The following is a 21,570-nucleotide window of genomic DNA, read 5'->3' on the forward strand; positions in this document are numbered from 1 at the left end:
AGCTCCTAGTCTGTTGTGATGCAAAATGTCAGACTGGTGGTTACTGACCATCACTTCCACTTTAGTGTTGCTAAATTGTTAACACATTGGCTTCAACTTACTGGCGTGTACCATTATTCAGAGAAAAATAGCAGAGATGGTATATCACTTTGTTTCTGTGTTTAAACTTTACTCAAAAGTTGTAGCAAGTCACTCAGTATAGGGTAGATTGGACATTATGAACATGTCATTATTTTAGGAGTTTTTCCACGTTGTTATAATGATAGCAGCAATTCTTTCCTGCTGTTGTAGACCAAATCCTCTAACATAAAATTTACCGTAGCATCACCAAAGTTAATCCTAAATCCTGCCTTGACTTTGGGCAAACAAAGTGCTTTAGGAGGAGGTACCTGTATAGTGATGGAATAGCTTAACTTCAAGTCAAGTTTCCTCCAGACGCACAGTCTGAGTCTGGCTTATTCTCTGCAGCATTTATATCTTTCCCAAAATGTGTATTTGTATATGTGCTTGTGTGTCTAAAACCTTTAGTATTTACTTTTATGGCAAATCATCTCACTGTGTGAATATCCTACCTTCCTTCCTGTAATCTGCCTCCAATTGCAACTTTTAAATGCAGAAAGATTTTTTTTTTTTTTTTCCTGAAGAATTCATAGGAGAGAGTGAAGCAAAAGAAAGCAGAAATAGATAAGGAATACTGAACAAATTTCACTATGTTTAAGTTGAATGTGGTGGAAAAATTCAATATTCAGCTTTTCTTGTATTTCATTGAACAGCTACAAAATTTGCACTCTGGGCCTCGGATGGGAACAGTTTACTGCAGAGGCTATTGGTCTCCTATTACTGGCTGGGGTTGCTGAGGAGCACGACAATAGTTTGCATCACTCTTTTGTAAGCATCCTTCACTGATCGGTGAGGCAAATCAGAAGGAAGGCAGATCCCTGGAACAAAACAAACTAAAAAAAAGCAAAAATATAGGTTGAGCTTCCCCCCCCCACCCCTGAATTGCTTGTCACATGCCACCTACTCATTTCCTGATTATCTTTGGTCACCCAACATCATGAGATACTTTCCGAACCTTATGCATGAGCTCAGTGGGAGCTTGTGGTTTTTACACTCATCTAAACTCTCACTACAGAGCTGTCAGTGCTTGGAGCTTGCCATCTGCAGTAAAGGCTCTTGCCACAGGTACCATATTTCCATTTGCTAAGAGATTTACTTTATCTGTTCTCTATTGCAGCCCAGCTGGGCAAATTGGAAGGGTGAAGAAACAACTGAAGTTGCATTGAATCCCTCCCTGATTGATTTAGGTTGCAAAGGGCACCGTTAACGCCACTTTTTGCAGTTAGGTTTTGTCCGTGGTCACACGTCATTGCTGAAGCGCTCTAACACCACTTCTTTGTCGTCTTACTAACACCTTGCAGTGAGTCACTGGCAACCCAAAGCCATGTCCTGTTGCTGATGCACTCAGTGCCCTTGTATTTTGAATCACTCTTCTGCAGAAAACAAGAGGAGGTAGAGGTTGACAGGAGGAACATTTGATTGATATTTTTATATATATATATTCATATATATACTCTTGTTTGATTTGTTTTTACACAGATATACTTGGGACTGTGACCTGCTTGGTGGATATGGCCGCATTTATTTAAAGTTCAGAAATGCCACTGTATTTAGATAAAAATCAACATTTCAGGACCATGTTTTCAGTGAGGCTTTTGTCTATATTCAGCAAACTCATTGCAATTAGCTACCTAGAATAATAGCAATTTACGTTATATGGAGCTAAAATGAAAGAACAAGCTTTTTTATTTAAAATTATAGTCTTTGTTCAAAATCTGTTGTTTAATGCAAGTAAAGAAAAAGCAGAATAAAGACCAAATTATAACTTTGAGGGTAATTTTTTTATTATAAATGATATCAAGCTAGCAGAGAGAGTACTTTATTTTAGAATTTCAATACAGTCCCTTGATTCTGTATTTATGCCATGTAAAACAAGCTGTAAAGAGAAACCATTATCAGTGCCAATGATGGTGCCTGAAGGAGATTCCTGTGAAGCCAGAGACTACAAGATATACTAGGTTTAATGCACACAAGTGAAATTTTATGCATACTAGTCAGGAAATTCAAAGTTAGGGTTCCCCTAGCAGCTGTAACTCAGCTCTGTTGTGCGAGAAAACTCTTCTGCTGCTCTTTATGATGATAATTTTTCTACTTTTAATGTGTTTTTGCAAGGTGGCCAAGTTACGATTACTGTGGGAACCATAATGTTAAATTTCGTCTGTCATGCAAGTGAAATTTTACTTGCAATGCTGCATTACTGTACTTCCTGATATGTAATATCTGTTTTTGGGGGGAGGAGAAGAATTACACAAAAGCATATTTATATTTGTTTCAGCATATCAATATCTCTAAGATTTATGATCTTTGGTGCAGGAGCTGGGTTTTTTTTGTTTGTATAGCGCTCCACACAATGCAGCTCTCATCTGAGAGATTTGGATGTTACCACACTGCACATAATAACATTTTCACATGAGGATCGAATTCCACCTTGTGTGCGTTTCTGTAGACTGAGGTTATTTTTAGTATAAATCTTTGTATTTGAACGGGCTGTGATTGCCCTGCATTAGACCAAAAGAGTTGCCTGGGCACGTAGGTCCTCTTCAGCTAAAATGATGATCATAGACTGTTGTGGCAGTCCAAATAGCACCAGAGGTGTCTTGACCAATGAATCCCTTCTGTGTGTCCAGATAGTCTAGATGCTGTGCCACCGTAGCCTCAAGTTTTTAGATGAGTCAGTATTTAGGAAGAAATGTTGGACTTCCTCTCTTATGCTGGGTGGGCATTAGATAAAAAAAAATCCTTTGAATCTTCCAGTTGCTGCAGTAAGTTTGGGGAAGCACATGTCCAACATCTTTTTTTCCCTTTGACCATTTCTTTCTTTTTCCCCTGAGTTTTGGGGTTTTTTTTGGTTGTTGTTTTGCTTTTTTTTTTTTTTTTTTTTTTAAAAAAAACAAACGAACTTTTCCTGGACCTTGCCTTTTGGGTGATGAAGAAGAAATTGTAGTCAAGTGAGAGAGAAGCCAGCTCTCCAACCCCAGGATATTGCTGCTGCTGCCACTGCTTCACCACTTCTGCCATTTTTTTATTTCATCTTAGTGAGGACACTTGAGATTCAACAAATAAATTTCTGCTCAGGAATAGAGATCATCATTGCAATGCTGACTGATAAGTCACCAGATGCAATAACCTTCAGGCATCGGGAGAGTTTTAGGGAAGGACCTTCAGCACTGAAAGCACGGGTCCATACTGGGGAGGAGAAGAATTTATTCCAATAGCTGGAAGCAGGCACTTACTGTTTTAGATTAAACTCAAGAGGCTAAGTGCAGTTACTGTAAAAAAGGAAAAAGAATTGTCTATTTAAATTATGGAGGGGAAGGTTCTATAAGCAGAAGTAAAAGGATTTCACTGGTTACACGTATATATGAGTACTTTCTTGACTGATACTAGGACTATTTTCTTGATCCCTATATTAGTGTTGTCTAATTCATTGTATCTTTTTTTTTTATAGTACCCATGTGGAGAAATGGATCTAGACTCTTCCATATCGTCTCAAATTTTTGATAACCAGATGGTAAGTCCTTTCATTTTAAAACATTTTGAAACTTGATCAGAAGCACAATTTATTTTAGGTTTAGGTTCTTACAAATTTAAACACCCAGCAGAAGAAGCCTTCTATAGATTTCTCCAGTGTGGTGGGGTTTTTTTGTTTGTTTGTTGGGTTTTTTGTTTGTTTAGTGGTGGTTTTGTGTCTTTGTTGTTGTTTTGGTTTGTGGGGGTTTTTTTTTTTGGTTTCTTTTTTTAGTAGCGCAAAGCAGTTGCTAATGTTTTAAATAGACCTAAATGTTCTGGATTTTTTTAAAGTATTCTATAATTTCTATGTTGTACTGGTAACTGATGAAAGCATCAGCATAAATACTCAACTAGAAGCCCAGGAACAAACTAGATTAAAACAAAGGCAGCAAATACCTTAACATAGCTGTAGGGCTTGACGGACAACAAAACCAGCTTTAGGGCAGCCTGAGAAGGCATTGGCAGTGTTTTGACACATGTTCTTCTCATGTCAAGCATATTTGCCTATTCCGGATGAACTTCTCTACCTTTGCCCCCCCGCCGATAACGTCTCAAGTGCTGTCCAGAGGCTGTTTTCACTCAATGTGCCGGCTGGATGCTGCTGCTGCTGGGGTGTGTAACCCTGGCAGCATCTCTGATGAACAAGAATCCTCTTGAGTTTGCTACTGCAAAACCTCACAACTAGCATTGCCCACTGCTGCGTTTCTCTCTTTTAGAACTGTATAAAGAAATGCTGTCCTCTTAGTAGCTATGTGAAATGTGTACTTCCTCATGAGGTCAGCAGATGGGTACAAATAGACTTGATGATCGTTACGGGTCCCTTCCAACTTGAGGCATTCTATGAATACACAAGAAACAGCTAGAAAAAAAAATGCAGTAAGTTGGTAGGATTTGGAAAACCTGTGCATGTGTTTGATTAATATTACCGCTCATTTTCAGGTGTAGCCCTCCTTGTGTTACCCCTTGCTTTTGTTGACCGTACCTGATGCTGGTAATTAGCTATTTGCATAATGAAACAAAGTCTGGGAAAAAAAAATCTTTTTTTTTTCCTTTCTGTGAAAGATGAGAACTTTGTCTCTGTAAAACTGAGAGAACACCTGCTTCATTCATGGTCCACTTCAGGAGGTGTGCAGCGGTGATTGATTTCTTTGTTCTCCTTAGGCTCTAGAGGAAGCAAACGATTGCTTGAGTGACCTGCCCAGCCCCTTTGCCTACCTGCTGACCATCCACCTGAGGGAAGGCCGGAACCTGGTTATCAGAGACCGCTGTGGTGAGCCTGACCTTTCAGCTGATTTCCTTTAAAATTCACATGGCTCTTCTTTCACTGACTCCAGGCTGGCAGCAGTTGGCTTCTTTTCTTATCACTGATACAGAAACTCATTGACTTGTGTCCCTTGCCCGGGTCAGAGCACTCAACAATTGGGTTTATCCACCTTAGGCACACAGGGGAGGGAGCTGCCCTCTGCTCGCTGCTCCTCCGGTCTCACTGCGCAGCTGCAAAGCACCTCCTTGGCTGGACTTAGCATCTGTACCTATTCTGGAACTGCAGTGTCATTAACCTTGAGAAATTCTATTTGAGCTTAAAAAAAAAAAAAAAAAGGCCAAAGAATACTTTGAAATTCATTGAGTAATGGAGCTGCTCTAGGAGTGCTTTTGGGGTTATCTGTAAAGATTTCAATAAAAGGGAAACCAGGGGAGCAGTGCTATAAGCCAGCAATCCCCTCTCTAATCTGGGATGCAATTTAAGGATGACAACATGCAAAAAACCACCCAAACCCTCAAAACCCACCCCCAAATGATGTATCAATTAAATTAGAAAAGATTTGGGCAATTCCTGGAAAAACTGTGTGAAAGTGCCTGCTGTTCACCTGGCTCTTTTTCAGGCTGTTGCAACAGCGAGCAAAAGTGCTTGTAAGCAGCCAGTTGGTAGCTTCTCCGCTTGCTGCAGAGGGAAGAACTGTCCTGCCAGAGGCTTATAGGGCCCTGCAGCAGCAGCTGCTTCAGGACCTTTGATCTGAACCTGTCAGAGAGCTCTTCCATATGGCCAACCTTTCTGCATTTTACATTTATTCTTTATTTTGGTTTTTTTTTTCTGCACGTGGAAACAGTTCTAATACTTTTGCATTGCAAGCATATGAGCAATTTCTCTCTTTTGAGATGAAGCCATGGGGTTTATTCGTACAGTTTTAAAGAAAATAAATTTGCACAGCTTGAAGGCCTGTGATGGTTTGCATCTAGAGGGACCTGTATGGATTTAGAAACCTTCTCACATGGGGTGCTTGTTGTTGGGATTTCTCTTATCTATTATCTCAGTTACGTTTTTCCATGCTAGTTTTTCTTGTCTTCACCAAACAGTAACTCTTGGCCAAGTGTATGCTCGTTTTTCCTCCCAGCTTTTGGAAGGAGTGAATGAATACTTAGATTAAGATCTTTACTTGTTAAACAGAAGCATACATTTTCTAACAGTGTAGCAGTTCATCAGATTTACTAGCAAGCTGCACAAGTCAGGACACATCCAGCTGCTTGTATGGAAAAGATGCTATAAATGAGCAATTCCAGTAAAGTATTTCTAAAGAAAGCAAAGCATAGTTTGCTCTAGGCTGTGTTTTGATGCATAAGAAAGCAAATGCTTGTCTTAGTGAAGCATTGGCCAATACAATGAAACAACATAAGCAAGGGGGGGAAAAGAAAGCATTTTGATGGGTCTCTGTTGCTTTGGGACAAATGACCACTCATTTAGTAAACCAAGTATGTGAGGTGATGCATCATTCAATAAAATTCCTGCTTTTTTTTTTTGCACAGACACTGGGAAGGGGGGAAATAGTGACTTAATGATTATTCTTCAGTCACCATCATGTTGCAGTGGTAGCTCCTTTAAAAAAAAAAAAAAAAAAAAAGCATGCTGCCAATGCCCTGATGCACATCCTTATAGGTGTCTGCTGTCGTACTTGTTACTTGGGATTTTTACATGACACTCAGGCCTAACCTGCAGCCACTGTGCTTTTTGCAATGCACTTTTAAAAGCAGGAAGTTGTCAGCTTTGCTCATCTCGTCAATGTGAGAAAACCTCAGAGAAAACTTGTGGGCTGGGAGAATGCAACTTCCCCCTTCTCTCCCCACCACGATGCCGGATACAGCCGCTGCACTGGGGTATACCAGCCTGCTCCAAATAATCTGAATATAGGAACATGTTGTCCACAGCCGGCATATCCTGCGAGTCAGACTGTGGTGTGGGCTGAAGGCCAAGTCGTCCTCATTCACGTTTTGGGAACAGCAGACCTCTAGAGCTAACCAAGCAGTGCTGCCTGACACAGCCGGGAGAGGGTTTCAGTCCCTCTTCCCCGTGGTTTTCTGTGTGCAACGGGGCACTGGAGCTCTCCAGCGGGTAATGCTGTGTTGCTGGTCCTGTGTTTTATGTGTGCATTGGAGTTGGAAACGTCCTCTGGTCAGCCGTGTGTGAGCAACCGCAAAAATGCTCTGCTTAGGTGGCAGTGGTGGCAGAGTGCTGGAGTTCGTAGGTAGCAGCAGCAACGTCCTCCTTTTATTCAGATAAAGTGGTCATACCTAGTAGTAACTTCTTGCCTGGTCATTGATGGAAACTAACTCCAAATACTGTGTGGAGTCTGTTATACATTAAATAACAAAACGTTCACATGAAAAACCACAGACTGAGTGAAGAGTGTCCGCCAGCATCTTTAGCCTAAATCAGGTTTAGAAAATTCACAAAACTTACGTTAAATTTTAGTATTCAGTTGTTCCGATATCAGCAATTGCTCTGGAAAAAAAGCCTCAAAGCAGTCATCGACCCCATCAGTTCACATTTCTGGGGGGGGTGAGTTCCGTGTCTTCTCAAAGAAAATGGCCCTTCGGTGTGCTGTCCTACCCCTTTTCTCCCGCGTGGCCTTTCCCCCCTTCGTTTTCGCTTAGCTTTCTGCCTAGCTCAGGCCGCAGGGAAGCGAGCCCCCCCCAACGTGGGTGGTTGATGCCCTCTCGTGGCGGTTCCCAGCGCTGCCCGCCGCCGGCCGAGCCCCGCGGCCGGGGACCCCCCGCTCCCCGCAGCGCAGCGCAGCGGCGGAGCCCCGGCCCTCCCCGCTCGGCTCCCGGCTTCAGCTGCTGCCGGAGGGGCCGCGACTTCAGAGCTGGGCCGGGACGCAGCGGCTTTGGTTGTGCGTTTCGGCTCTTCTAGCGGCAGCTTTTAGTGCGAGAAGCGACCAGCAAGGTGCACTTGAAATGCGAGCAAAGGCTCTTGTGCCGGCGTTCGGTCTTTGCTTCTGACTCGGTTTTGTCCCAATGCAAGAAGCGTATATCTCTGTGTATATAAAAATAAACCGAAGGTGTGTGACAAAGGAGAAATATTTCTGCCACTAGAAAGAGCTGTTGCTGGAAACTCCTGGCTCTACTCAGCAAATTCCCAGGGCTCTCCTTGAATTTAAGCATTATATGCTTAATAGTTATTAATTATACTTGGCTGAGTAAAAGTGAGGAGTAGTTCTGCTGATAACTGCAGGCTCTAAAACCAACATGTGACTCTACTTTCCCCCAAACTTTCCAGGTATTTTTCCAGGCTTTTTAACTTGCTATGTACTGTTCTTTTCAGGATATACATTCCCTTTGGTGTGATTTAAATTCTTCCTTCACTTTACCAGATTTTTATTACTCTTCCCCACACCCCCTTCATAATATTATACCTGTTAACTGCTGTTCTTTCCTGCTTTCCTCTTCATCTTTTGCCTCTTGCACTGTTCTTGGTCAGTCTGTTGTCTCTCCAGTCCCTGACTTTCTGTAGCTCCTCTCCTTGTACCTGCTCTCTATAGACCAGGTGCAGTGCATCAGCCCGACTGGCTCAGCTGCACGTGCTCCCTGTTGCTTCCTGTAAAGTGCATACATGACGGAGGAAAAAAATCAGAATGACAGTGTTTCTCTCTATCCTTTTTTAAAATTTTTTTTCTTTCCCTTCCACAAAAAAAAGAACCCAAACCCAACAAAAAACCTCCATACAGCAGCACCCAATATATGTACTTGAGCCAAGGAAGCAGAGAGCTGTTAGGATCTTGGTTCTGGTGGAAAGTGGAGAGGCTCTGAAAAATCCTTCTCAGGGTCAAAATTGCAGTGTGTCCCCTCTTGGGGGTGCAGGATGGCAGAGGTGTAACTTCTTGGCCATCAGTTTGCTTGGAGTCTGATTTATTTGCTTCTCACTGACGCTTCTTGGGATACAGTCTAACTCAGTCATACATTAGAAACTGCCTAAGCATATGGCAAGGTGAGCTTGGCAAGCAGCATTCGTGTCACCCGCACGTGTGTTTGGTGCCTAATGTTAGATGGTGTATGGGTCCTCCCGTATTTATAGTTCTTGTAGTTGATGAACCAAACACTGGAGGTTATGGATCTCTGTGTGTATCTACACAGTACCAAAAGTTTGGGTTTTGTGTGCTTTTTGTATTACTGTTAATAGATGACATGGTATATTATGGTGATGGTGAGGAGTTTGTGATCTATGTAGTTTTAATACTGTAGTAAGAAAGCAGAAATGCATTTTATTAATTAAAAAAAAATATCTGTGGAGTACTGGTAGGTCTGCAGAAAATAGAGATAATTATATCTTTCTTGGCCTGAAAAAACATTAAGCAATCTTAATCACTAGCGCTGTTACTGTTGTCACTTTGTTGCACCCTTAGTGTTTTTATGGCCTCGTTGAGGCTTTTTTTGTGAAGCTTGCAACTTCCAGCTCCACGTGCTTTGAGCTGGGAGAGGCTGGAGCCCATTTCTACTTGCTGGTTCACTTTTACAGGGCAGGGTGATACCTGGTGTTCGTTTGAGTCAGTCTAATGAAATCTGAAATATCCTGCTCCCTTATGACTCTGAGATGCTCTGACTGTGCACTTTGCTGCTTGTACGAGTCACCTTTGCACAACGGTGACGCTGTGACACGGAGCAGCGATGCGATGCCAGAGCTGTAAGGAAGTGTTACCTTCCTTGAGCTGACAAACCCAGCTCTACCGCTATAAGAAAAAAACCAGAAACTGGGTTTTGAGTGCCTGTAAAGGCGAGAAGCCCCTCCTGTTTCCAAATCCTGTACTTTCAAAGTCTGAGTGTGGTTTTTTCTCATCCGTTAAATGGTGCGGTTACAAGAAATGTATTTCTTGGATGTGATGTCAGCTGGTGAGTGGCTGTGGTTGCCGTCTTCCCCCGCCCCCAGCTGCGTTGCTCCAGTCTGAATTTTGTGTGTGTCTCTCTTCCACACGGTTTTGTGTTTTCTAGATTTTTACAGGATCTTTGTGCCCTGTCTCTATTTCTTTCAGGTTTCCCTTGTTGTTTCCTGTTGCTGCACTTTGGTTTTGCTCTCATTTCTTTCCTCTCGTGCTACAGGCAGCAGAACGTGCGAAGGGAGCAGGGTGGGTCGCAGTAGTACAGGATGTACCATCATCTTTCTGGGTCCATCCTGCCTCCCCCATCCAGAGCGTATCCTTATCTGCTCTCACAACTACCACCACCCACTGCCAGAGGGTCCCAGGGGGCTCCTGGAGCTGGCAAAGAGGCTGTGCTGCTCTGCTGCATGGGCAGCTCCTAACATCAGTGCAAGCTGTGACAAAGCTCAGTCTCCCAAGGGCAAAATAAAATCAGAGAGGACAGAATAACAGGTCCTTTTAACCTCAAGCAGTAACGAATCTGCGGTAGCCCACCACTCATAGCTCCCGGCTATCTGCTGCCTGAGCCCATGCTGGTACCAGGGTGCTGGAGGAAGGGGTGTGTTTGTGCTGCGCTGGGTGTTTGTCAGCTTAGAGCGAGTCCATTGTTTGGAAAGCAAATGCTCAGAGCAATTAGGCTGAATCGCTCCCTGCAAACATGCTGATTAATTTAGTCTTTCTCTGTTTTCAGGGTATCTGCAATTAGATCATTAGTCTTTCAGATTTATTAATTATTGAGATGTATTAGGCAACTTTTCACACTTTTTGAAAGGCGTAATCATGGCTAATTTACAAATGCTAAGAATTTGAATGGTGCTGGGTACTTACTTTGATGTTTTCTGGATCCAGTGTAGCTCTCCATACAAGGGCTTGTGCTGCAAGTGTTTGTCTGTGCCGAGTCCAGTTTCTGGAAGTGCAACGCATGCGGCTGAAACTTTGCCCTTATACACAGTGATCCCAGTGAGCATCCCTCCTGGACTGGCCATGGGAAATGAATGCACAGGGATAGGAACCTCAGGAAAATAGACTGAGTTAAAACAAAAGCAATCAATCCATTATATGCATAGCCACCTTTGGTAAATTAATGTTAAATTAAGAACTATAGGGATGCCAGCACAGGAAGAGAATATGTAGGGCCCAGAGAACACCCTATGAGTCTTCTTTTGTACGTAATTGTAATTTGGGTAGCAGGTTTCTTGAACAGTTTAAGCTCTCTCAGTCGTCAGAGCTGGCTCTTGGGGGGCACCTGCCTGCGTTAAGAACTCACACTGCATCTTTCTGAGACCCTTATGAGGACACTTTATTAGGCCAAAGACTGAGAATACAAGAAGATGCAACTAATCCCACCGAAGGTCCTCAGTGCTGCCTGGTGATATAAATGTGCCTTCTGCCCTGTCCTCGTGCCCTCCTGTGCTTTCATACCTGACCCCTGACTGGGAATATGAGATTCAATTGGACTAATTTTTGCCATAGGCAAGTCTGTTCTGTGTGTTGTTGTGTCCCTGACGTATGTCATATGGTGTTTTGGTAGGGTTTTGTGGTTTTTCTTAGTTCCTTCAGGTTTTTTTAAACACTGTTTCTGAAATGTCTTGCATAGAACATCCAGTATTCACTGCTTTCATTCTATTAATGTTCAGTTCAGGCTTTTTTTCCCTCTCTTTTCCTCATCATCTGTGGGTTTGCATACATTCTTCACACTTCTCTGGTCTTTTTCGTTTATTGGTTTTTGTTGTGGTGGTTTTTTCTGGTTTGTGGGGTCTTTATTTTTTTGCTTATTTATTTTCCCTTGGAACCTATTGGTGATGCTTGTTTCCAAGCAATGTTTCACTTCCATCTGGCCATGTAAAAACTAGCTGGGCACAAAACTTCCCAAAATTACCTGAATTGCCTGCCAGCAGAATACTTTTTTTCTGATTTCTGCTTTAAGCCTTGATCTCAGCTATTTCACTACAAGAATATAGTGGTTTTCCACTTAAAAAGAAAAGTGTGTGTTCCATTTTAAAATGTCTTTTACTCCTTGTTGTAAATAACTCTAGTAATTCTATTTCTAGGAAGACTAAGAAATTTATTTTTTATGTGCATATAAAATAAATCCTTCATTTCCTTTTTCAGATTAAAATTTAGGTTTTTAACCAAAACTTAAGATGGTCGAGGTTATATTTCACACTGTTCTTTGATTTTTCAGGATTTTAAGGCAAGTTGGTAGTAATTTTTATTTATTTATGTAACGAGACTTGTTTCATATGCTACATTTCCAGTAAGTTTACTCCTATAAAACAGTGTGTGGCTTGAAATTATATCGGGTCTTCTGGTTTGGGGTTTTTTTTTAATTATGAAGCAAATGTGTAGTAGTATTAAACAGAGTTGATGTGATGCATCTCTTGGTAGCTGCTAGAGGGCAGCAGTATCCATTTAAAAACACCATTAACAGTTTCTTGGGCTACTAAACCCTCTCTGCTGCTGTCCCAGCAACTTTTGCTCACTGAAGCTTGCTCAGATTCTAGCTGATGTTTGGTCTGCCTGCACTCGTTGCTTTTTAGTGTTAGTGGAAGAAAATAGAAGTAAATAGACATTATGCAAATGAATTCAAGGGAGCATCACTGTTGAGATGCATGTTCTTTCTCTAATGGGAAAACAGGCCCAGCTGATGCAAATGATTTTTTTATTATTTTTTTTTTTAGAGGTCATCCTTTCTTTTTACTCTTACTGGGTTTGTTTTAGGCTAAGAAGTAGATAATCTTGTTTGTTTTATATATTTTGCCCATATATTTTACTGTGTGGGAACCTTCTTGTCATTGCATAACACTTAAATTAACCTCAAAGCATCACACCTTGCCTTTCCCACCAGAGAAGTATTTTTCTCAGGCTAAATTCTCAGCTGACTTCAAGAATAATCAGTCTCCTTGCGTTACCCCATTGACATTGCTACAGCTGATGTGACAGATGAACAGGTTCAGACCTTGCAGTGCAGAAGAGTCTGGGTGCATGTGCTTAAAAGTTGTTGACTCGGTTGCCTTCACTAGTAAATGGCTGCTAAAAAGCTTTTTTTTTTTTTTTTCCCCTAATGGTCTGACTTCTTCAGAAAATTATCAGTTTGTCATGTTTAAAGGAAAACTATAAAAATAAATCCTGTTTTAGACTGGTTCATCTCTAAAATCACTAGACACTTTTCTGAAAAGCTATGCTTTTCTGGCTAGTTTGTAGATTGTCTCTAATAAATAGCTTTTAATAGAACCAGACATCTTTCTGCTCTTGAATCTAGAAGGCTTCAAGCGCTGAATTCAAATGCAGTTAATAATTTGCAGTGTGTGCTGTTCATCCCATCAGGTGAGGCATGTCCACCTGGCTTATTTCTCATTCCCTGTCTCCATTTTAACCTGTTTTCATCACCAGGATGCAATCTGGGGTGTCTTTAAAGAAAAACAGAAAAGGACACAATGACCCAGGGGGGTACAGGAGCTTTGTCAACATCACAGGAGCAACTTGGGGGAAGCCTTGAAAGCCCCAAAAGGGGCTGTGGTGCCATATCCAGGCGCATCACTTCTCTCCTGGCCATTCAGGTCCACCCCAGCGAATGCCACCGAGCCCGGTGCACGCCAGCTCCTGCCGCGGAGGTGAAAGTCCATCTGTTCGTCGGCGCGGAGATGTCAGCCCGTCATTTGTATGATCCGGGAGCTGCGCTCCCGCGCCGCCGACCCCTTTCCCCTGCCTGCCTAGTTGAGATGTTACCCCTCTGACAGCCAGACAGGCGAGCGCCGCCGAAACCCGCGCCCCTCCACAATTATTTTCCCTAACAATTAACACCGGTACTAACTTGACACCTTTTCCTTGTTTGGCTTTTGTAAACCATCATCCCTTTTTCTATTAATTCCCGGCATTAATATTTTTCTTTCGCGCAAGTGCCGCCGTTCACCCGTGAAACAGTTTGAACATTATGTAGCTGTCAAGATAGCGAGGGATTACCCAGTGTGCCTTGCTGGAGTAAGTGACACCACTGAGGCCCCAGTTTGAGATGTTTATTTTGAGAGTAAGCTGACAAGCATGAAGGCCTGATCCCAGAGTGGCAATCTTATTTAATTAAAGGCCTCTTTTTTTTTTTTTAATAGCTTTTTTCCCCTTACTGTTTTTTATATGTTTTTATATAAATATATATATAGTTATAAAAATATATAGATTCCTTTTATATACATATGTACGTTTTAATATATATAATTATACGTACATATATAAAAATACATGTAAATATAAAGAAACACATTCTTTTATCTCTCTCTCTCTCTCTCTCTCTCAGAATGATTGCTAAAGCCTGGCTCACATGAGCACTGCTGGGCAGCCCTTCCCCCTCTTTTATTTTCCTTTACTGTAGAACAACCTGGAAAGCTTTCAGAGCAATTGCAATGCTTATTTAGCTATAGTCTTCTTGCTTCCCATCGTCAGAGAAAGGCCTTGGAGTTTTGTACTTGCAGATATTGAACTTGCTGGCTGTTTGCTTTCTCTGTCTCCTCTTTCTCTCTCTCCTTTCAGGTTTTGCCCTCGTTCATGGGTTTTCTGTGCCAAAAGCAGATGAGTTATGGCCATAGACCACCTGCCTCTATCACCCTCTGCATGCTTTCATTTCATCAGTTGCTTTCCTTGTCTCAGCCAGTCGCTATTTCATGTGCAGAATAGCAGACATTATTATTACTATTATTGTTATTTTTAATAATGGAGCTTGCTCCTGCTTATCCTGTAAATAAAAGCCAGTTTTGTCTTGGGGTTTTTTTTTTTTTTCTTTTTAAAGGAGCTAGAAGAAACTAACACCAAAGAGCTCAATGCTGTTATTTCTTAACTTCTGCACCCTCTGAAGGCTACTTCATTGTGGGGCTATGATTTATCTCTGTGTTCCCACTCATTGTGGAAAGTGTGCTGGTTTTAAGTTGTCTGTTTTATAGAATAGTATAATCATAATTCAGAGAAGTAGTCTAGGAAAAGGTGTAGTCCTAACCCACTGAAAACAATGAGAAGCTGCCCTCTGACTTCCCTGGCTTTGGATCAGGCCCTTATCATTATTCTCTCTTAGAGCAGAAGGAAAAGAAACTTCTTCTTAAGTTTGCAGCATTTTTCACAAAAAGGGGTTGATTTCAACAATTACTGTTTAGGAAAGGGATCAGCTGCAGGTAGTATTTGAAAAACCAACTGCTGTTTTACTTCTGTGAATGAAACGCCCTTTATGTGCCGAATTGGCCAGGCCAGGGCTCTACAACTCTTCCCTTTTGAATTTAAAACAGAATAAAAACTTTCTATAGCTCTTAGAAGTAATTCAGTATGTCCCAGGAGCACAGTTCTTTACAGTACTACGTAATTCCAAATAGATGCTAACACATAGCTTTTTTTCCTTGAGTCTAAGTCTGTCTTCACATAACACTGATCAGAGCTTTGGATGTTTAAATATGGATTTTTCACATTCTCACTCTTTCACCAAACTACTGACAAGACTGAGTATTGGCCTTATGCTGGGTTATCCTGAACTGCTGTGTGTTTGTCGGCCAGTATCTCAGTGGGAACTGGGGAGGACAGGTTCAGATTATTCCTGAATATGAAGTCTGGTGTAGGAGTCAGTCTTTTCCTGCTGGCAGCCCACACTGCAGGCTGGGGGGCAGCCAGGACCATCATGTTAGCTGTTATTCTTCTAATGATATTGAACTGTTAGGAGGGAAGTTTAATTCTAAATATAAGGTATAATACAATATTGAATATGACAGACGAACGGCACCTGGGATCAATTGATTGTATACGCTGCTACACCTCAGTTTTATTCTTTCCCTTATTTGCAGCTTGTGAGATTTTTTTTTTTTTTCGCAAAGTCTGTATGCATTACTAAATCAACCATCTAGTTAAATTCTTCATGTACCTTGTTTCCCTTTTTGTATGGTGCTTTGCAAGGTGGTTGGTGTTAGTGCAGATGCCAATAATAAAAAGTTGATTCCCTCTTCTGTTTTCCTTTGACAGCTGCAAGTCTTTCTATTGCTGCCGAGTGGCACGAGCCTCACGCTCTGTCCGTGGACATCTGCTCCATAAAAATATGGGACGTTATTGCCATGGCAAATTGTGCCACTTGGATTAAAAAACGTGTTACCTGAATATTGTTTGTTTGCCTTTACGGAATCCATTCTGTGTGTGGTTTTTATCCTGAGCTGGTGAATAATGTCAGTATTTTTTCACTGAAACTTCAAATTTGGATTTAAGTAAATTGGCAAGTGACACCAGTGATGAAATCCTGATGGGTATTTTAGCTATTGTTACTGGTTTCCTTGGAGCTCCTATCCAAGTTTCGATGCTTTTGAGTTTTGGTATTTTTATATATTCATAGTCACAGGATCACATTTTTTTCCTTCCACTGTCTGTGGTGTTAGTTGGCCTGCAAATCGTCCTTCATCCCTGCTTGTGTTTGCTCTTTTCCCAAACAAAAATGTTAACTAAGTTACTAAAGAATAATTAATGCTCTTTAAGAATAACACAGCTTCATCAAGCAAACTATGAAGAATTTTTGTTGCGTGCTTTCGAACAACTTTCTCGTTCTGTCCGATAGATCTCCTGTATGAACTAGCAATTTTTATATAGGTAATTAAGTATATGCTCGTATATATAAAATAAGTAATGACCATTCGTAATTGTTATTTATTGTTTCATGAAAATATAGTTTAAGGTTGTGGGGTTACGTGAGGGCATGCTAATCTGTTTTTTTATTAATTATCACAGGTACAAGCGACCCATATGTGAAGTTTAAACTGAATGGGAAAACTCTGTACAAAAGTAAGGTAGTCTACAAGAACCTCAACCCAGTTTGGGATGAAACTGTTGTGCTGCCCGTACAGACCCTCGATCAAAAACTCTGGATCAAGGTAAGTTTTGGGTTTAGATTCTTAAAAGATGTGTCAATATTTTTTTAAGCAATTATTTTTGACTTTAGAAATGTATTGATTTTTATTCACTGTAGCAACGTAACATAAAACACAATCCGGTTTAAGAGTTTCAGCAATTTCAAATTAAAATGCACATATGTCTTTTCCAGATTTTACTCGCATGTTTTGCTTTCCGTCTGCAAAAAACCCAAGTTGAAATAAAACTCCTCGACTGGATATGTTTAAAACTATGGAGCTAAATTCTGCTCGCTCTTATTGTGCTTGTGCAAACTCAGTGAAGCCAATAGCGGTTTCATAAGCACATTTTAAGAGTGTAATTTGGCTGGGTTGAACAGAATTATTACCTGGGATGCAGCCGTGACAAGTAGCAAAGCCTTTTCTCATTATGAGTAACGTTACAGTTACCAGAACTGCAAGCTACCAGTTGCGAGCACTAATTGCTAAAACATCTGTAGCCAGAAGTACCTGATTTTTGTGCAGTGTTTCATTATGGTATTGCACAGAGCATAAAGGAACAGGCACAATCCATAGCAGCGCACATATCTCTATTTACATAATATTAAGAAGGTACTTTCAAAATCCTGTTTAAATATTTAGTTAAAAATACAAATTAAAGCAGGGAGATGGAAAATTATCCCTGAATTATATCTAAGCTTTGATCTTTCAAACATGAAATTGAACTGAAAGGGCTTAAAATATCTGTTCTTTTATCGGCTGGGATAAAACTGGCTTATGATGTAAAAATTAGAAATATTTATTTTATTTTGTTACCAGGTGTACGATCGAGATTTAACCTCTTCAGACTTCATGGGTTCGGCATTTGTAGCACTCGCTGAACTTGAACTCAATAGGTAATACGTTTATTTAATCAAAGGTTATTAATGCAGCTTAATTGAGCAACATAGGAAAATAATGAAATGCTTTTGCTCTAGCTTGGAATTTGTCTATTCATGAAAACTTATTTTGATAGAAGGGTGGGGAGCACATTCTAAAAGAAATCGCTCGAGATAAATCCTGTACATGCATGTTTTTATCCGGCGTTACGTACCGGATTCAAATCCAACCTGGATGGAGACCAGTTCAGCAGAAGGCGCCCTTTCCTTTTCACGTCTAGGAATAAGAGTTTCTCTATGCGGCATTGTTTAGGGAGAGCTACACCAGAATAATTTATGGAGGTGGAAGAAGAAAGGGGGGAGAAGGTTGAGACCCCTTCTTAGCCCCATGTAGCGTGGGGTGCCTCTTTCTGTATGTAATTGGGCTGGGGAGCGGTTTGCCTGGCTGGCTGCGAGCGCCCCGTTTCCAGCCTCCCCCCGCAGCCATCCATCCCCGCGGCAGCTCATCTGGCCCTGATTTAGTGCGGAGGCAAGCCCTGCGCCTTTTGTCTGCTGCTGCTTGGTCTCAATGTGAAGCTGGAAGCCAGGAATTCAACTTTTAGTTCTCTGTTATACTCCCTTGCTGTGTGACTTTTTTTTTGAGAAAATGAGTTTTCCCTGAGCGGATATATTATAGCTCCCATGGCTGTTGTATCTGAATTTCTAGAAACATTAACGAATTTATCGATGAGATAGTGCCACCAGGTAAATACCAGCATTCCTGTTTTCAGAGAGGGAAGTGAGTCATAGAGGGAGATTAAACGCACACGGAGGTAAGGCAGAATACAGGTCTTGAAAGTCGGATGCCAGCCATTAATGTTAGAAAATTCACTTGAACGGGTTTCTCTGTCACTCTTCTTCCCTGTGAAGTGGAGGCAGTAGTAACTTAATTCAGTGTGCATCTGCATATGGAGAGTTATGAGTATTAAGCAGTGCTATATAAACACTATGCTGCGTTATTAAAACGGGGGTGTATTTTGTTGGAACTAAGAAGGAACACTCCAGATTTCCCGTTTTAACATTTAAACTCAATATTGGGAATTTCAGACAAGAAGCTGAAATTTGCACAGCTCAGCGTGACCTTTAATAACGAACTCAAGTTAACTGGAGTCAATAAATGCATGTCTTTCTTTTTTTTTTTTTTTTTTTTTTTTTTTTGCTTGTAGAACTACTGAACAGGTTTTAAAACTGGAAGATCCCAACAGTTTAGAAGATGACATGGGAGTGATTGTATTAAATTTGAGTCTAGCAGTCAAGCAAGGAGAATTCAAGAGAAATGTAAGTGGCTTAGGAAATCAAATTTATAGCTGGAATGTGTGTGTGAGGGGGGGGAAGAGCTGGCATAATCTGATTTACTGGGAAATGCCACCTTTATTTTCATCCTCTGAGACTCTACTGAAATTAAGATAGATCATAACTTAAAAAAAAGCCCCATATTTACCTGGGTAAAAGTTGCGTAGACATCTGTAGCTGGATGCCTCTGTCTCATAGGTATGACGTGCACTGTGGCAGTGCTCTCTGTGTACCGGGCATGTGGTATCCACCACTGCAACGTGCAGGTTGCTGAAGTGAATGTATGAACCGATCTGTTGTGATCGCTATTCCAGAGCGTACTATTTTCTGATTTCCACCTAGGAGTTTAACACTTAAAAAAAAAAAAGTTATTCTTTTTTTCATGATAATGACAAAAAAATCTATTCATGTGAAATCTAAAAGCAGAGATTTGATGTTAAGACTTAAACTGCACCAATCCTGTGGAGGAGCATGCTGGCTAAGAGGAAGAGGTTGCTTGTGAAAACCCTGATTTTGCCACTGACAGTTTCTTGACTGAGTTCAATTGAACTTGGCTCCTGATGCTGAAATATGGTACATTTAGTGATGCTAGAAACGTGGAAGAACCTGGGCAGAGACTGGGAACACCACAAGTGAAGCTGATAATTTTCAAATTTCAAGTCCTGCATGTGGTTTTTTGCTTTTGTTTTCATCATTTAAGATTCCTACTAGCGTTTTACAGTGTGTGGAGCATACCTGTGTGGTGAACTCATCCTGTTCCTGTCCTGCAAGGGGCGGGGAAAAGCCAAGATCAGGCATTTACTGAGCTCTGGTTTTCAAGCCAGTCCAATTTTAAATATGTGTAATAAATATGTAAAGAGAAAATCTTTCTACAAGTCTTCAGTGTAGTCTAGTATGAAAGTTGCTGTTTACAGCACTTTATTGAATTATAGGTATGGAATTCCAGTCTGAAGGGGATTTATAGAAACGTAAATGTTTCAAAGACTTGGAAAGCAAAATAATAAAAAAGCTAACGTGGGACATCTGCCGTTCATTATTTATTTTTCAAACAGTTGCCTTTTGAGTTGTAAAATCTCAATTAATATTAAGGTAATAGTAGAGTTATTTCTACCTTAGTATGTGATTATTTAAAAGCTTAATGACAACATTCAAAACACTGTTGTCGTATGTATATATCTAGAATATGAGATGGCTTCGATCTGGGATGTGAATCCCCCCTCTAACTTGTACCAGAGCATTGTTGGCACATACGTCAGTGGATTGCAGGAAGGGGGGAAGCAAAGACATAAAGGTTCTTTAGCAAAAAACTAGTTTAGTCAAAGGAACCTCAGGGATTCTTCTGGGATTTTTACGAAGGCATGGGCTAAAGTGGACCTAGCCAGTGAGACAGAAAATACATTGGTTTAATGTAGCAGCTTTTGGTACTCTTGGGTGCTTAGTTAACATTCAGAGTGCAGATGATAGAAGAGTTGGTGCACACTGTAATTTTTTTTAAAGACGGTGTTTTAAGCCCTCATATTTCAAATGCAAATTGCTTAGCCATTTCCAGTGGAATCAGAATAGTGAAATGGCTCTGTCCACATTAGCACTTAACAGCAAGATGATTTTTTTTTTCCTTTTTAAATTAGCTTACTGTGGAACCAGATGGCACCAAAAGTATAAGCCATGTTTCTCACTAATGGTTCTGGGTCCCTTCACTTTTTATTCTTGATTTCTTTTTTCTAATTTCCTCCTTTTTTTGGTGCAATGCAGGTATTTTGAGTTTGATTGTTATGTTCCATGAGGGAGGGGAGGTAGATGAATGCAGTAGTAGATCCAGCCCCCTACTTATTACTAAGCTTTTCTAACACATTTGACAAGCTGCTGTTTGAAATATTTTACTAAACACTTTCTCTGTTTTACTTCTCTTTTTCCTCTCTCTGGGTTCTTTTTGGTATGATGGTGGGGGCTCATGAGTAGAGATGGTCAAGTCGGAAGAAGCGAACCTCATCCAAGGTAATCCATGCTTTTTTTTTTTCTCTTCAAAAAAAGTCCACTCCCAAAATCTTTGTGCCCTCCTCTGAAACAGAAAGTGTGAAAATATGAAAACTCTGAAGTCTAGACGCAACCTGTCTAAATGCAGTGGCAGCTTTTTTGCCTTTTTTTTTTTTTTTTTTAATGTGATGCGAAATTGCTGCTGTTCTCTTATTGTAGGTCCTACTGTAGCGTCTAGTGGCAAGTGACAGTAAGCCCCACTCAGCAAAGAGCTGTAGAAAGAGAGAAAAACTGTCTGTGCTACGGAAATGGGTGTAAATACAACCAAAAAGGAGCTATGGGAGATTTGAATTACTTCAGGATAACCAAAAGGTGGCCGATAGTCAGTACTGGAGTTGAACATGGCTCTCCTGGTTCCCAGTCTAGTCGTTTAGGTTGCCTCTCCCATTGGGGGAATTTGAGAGGTAGTATTTCTTCTGGTTGTTCCTGTGGGTTTTGAAATTCCTTTTGGTTTTGGGATGGAGACTGAGCAGGAAGTTTTCATTATCAGCAACATAATAGGTTTTCTAAGATTTGTGTGTTGCTACATATCTACATAACTTGCTTCCCTTGGTCTTCTGTAGTGTCCCTGCAGGCTTCCATTACTTTTATATTCCTGTACTGTCCCATTTTTGCATTAGATTTTAACTTGTTTGGGAAACAGACTGTGGCTTT

General features: G+C 40.9%; 1 protein-coding gene across 7 annotated transcripts in view; it reads left to right on the forward strand.

The window, feature by feature from the left end:
* MCTP2 (multiple C2 and transmembrane domain containing 2) overlaps nucleotides 1–21,570 on the forward strand; it is a 125,219-nt gene that overhangs the window by 19,785 nt on the left and 83,864 nt on the right. For 5 of the 7 annotated variants that reach the window (XM_030016039.2, XM_030016040.2, XM_041123868.1 and 2 more), the window contains 6 exons: nucleotides 3,569–3,631; nucleotides 4,792–4,900; nucleotides 16,554–16,696; nucleotides 17,492–17,568; nucleotides 18,756–18,867; nucleotides 20,842–20,877. In XM_030016039.2, the coding sequence (XP_029871899.1) occupies nucleotides 3,569–3,631; nucleotides 4,792–4,900; nucleotides 16,554–16,696; nucleotides 17,492–17,568; nucleotides 18,756–18,867; nucleotides 20,842–20,877 (540 nt within the window). Of the gene's footprint in view, nucleotides 1–3,568; nucleotides 3,632–4,791; nucleotides 4,901–16,553; nucleotides 16,697–17,491; nucleotides 17,569–18,755; nucleotides 18,868–20,434; nucleotides 20,878–21,570 lie in introns of those variants that run through there. The other 2 variants (XM_030016043.2, XM_030016045.2) reach the window with 2 other exon arrangements.

The sequence above is a fragment of the Aquila chrysaetos genome, chromosome 5 (genome assembly GCF_900496995.4).
Source record: "Aquila chrysaetos chrysaetos chromosome 5, bAquChr1.4, whole genome shotgun sequence".
Lineage (NCBI taxonomy): Eukaryota > Metazoa > Chordata > Aves > Accipitriformes > Accipitridae > Aquila > Aquila chrysaetos.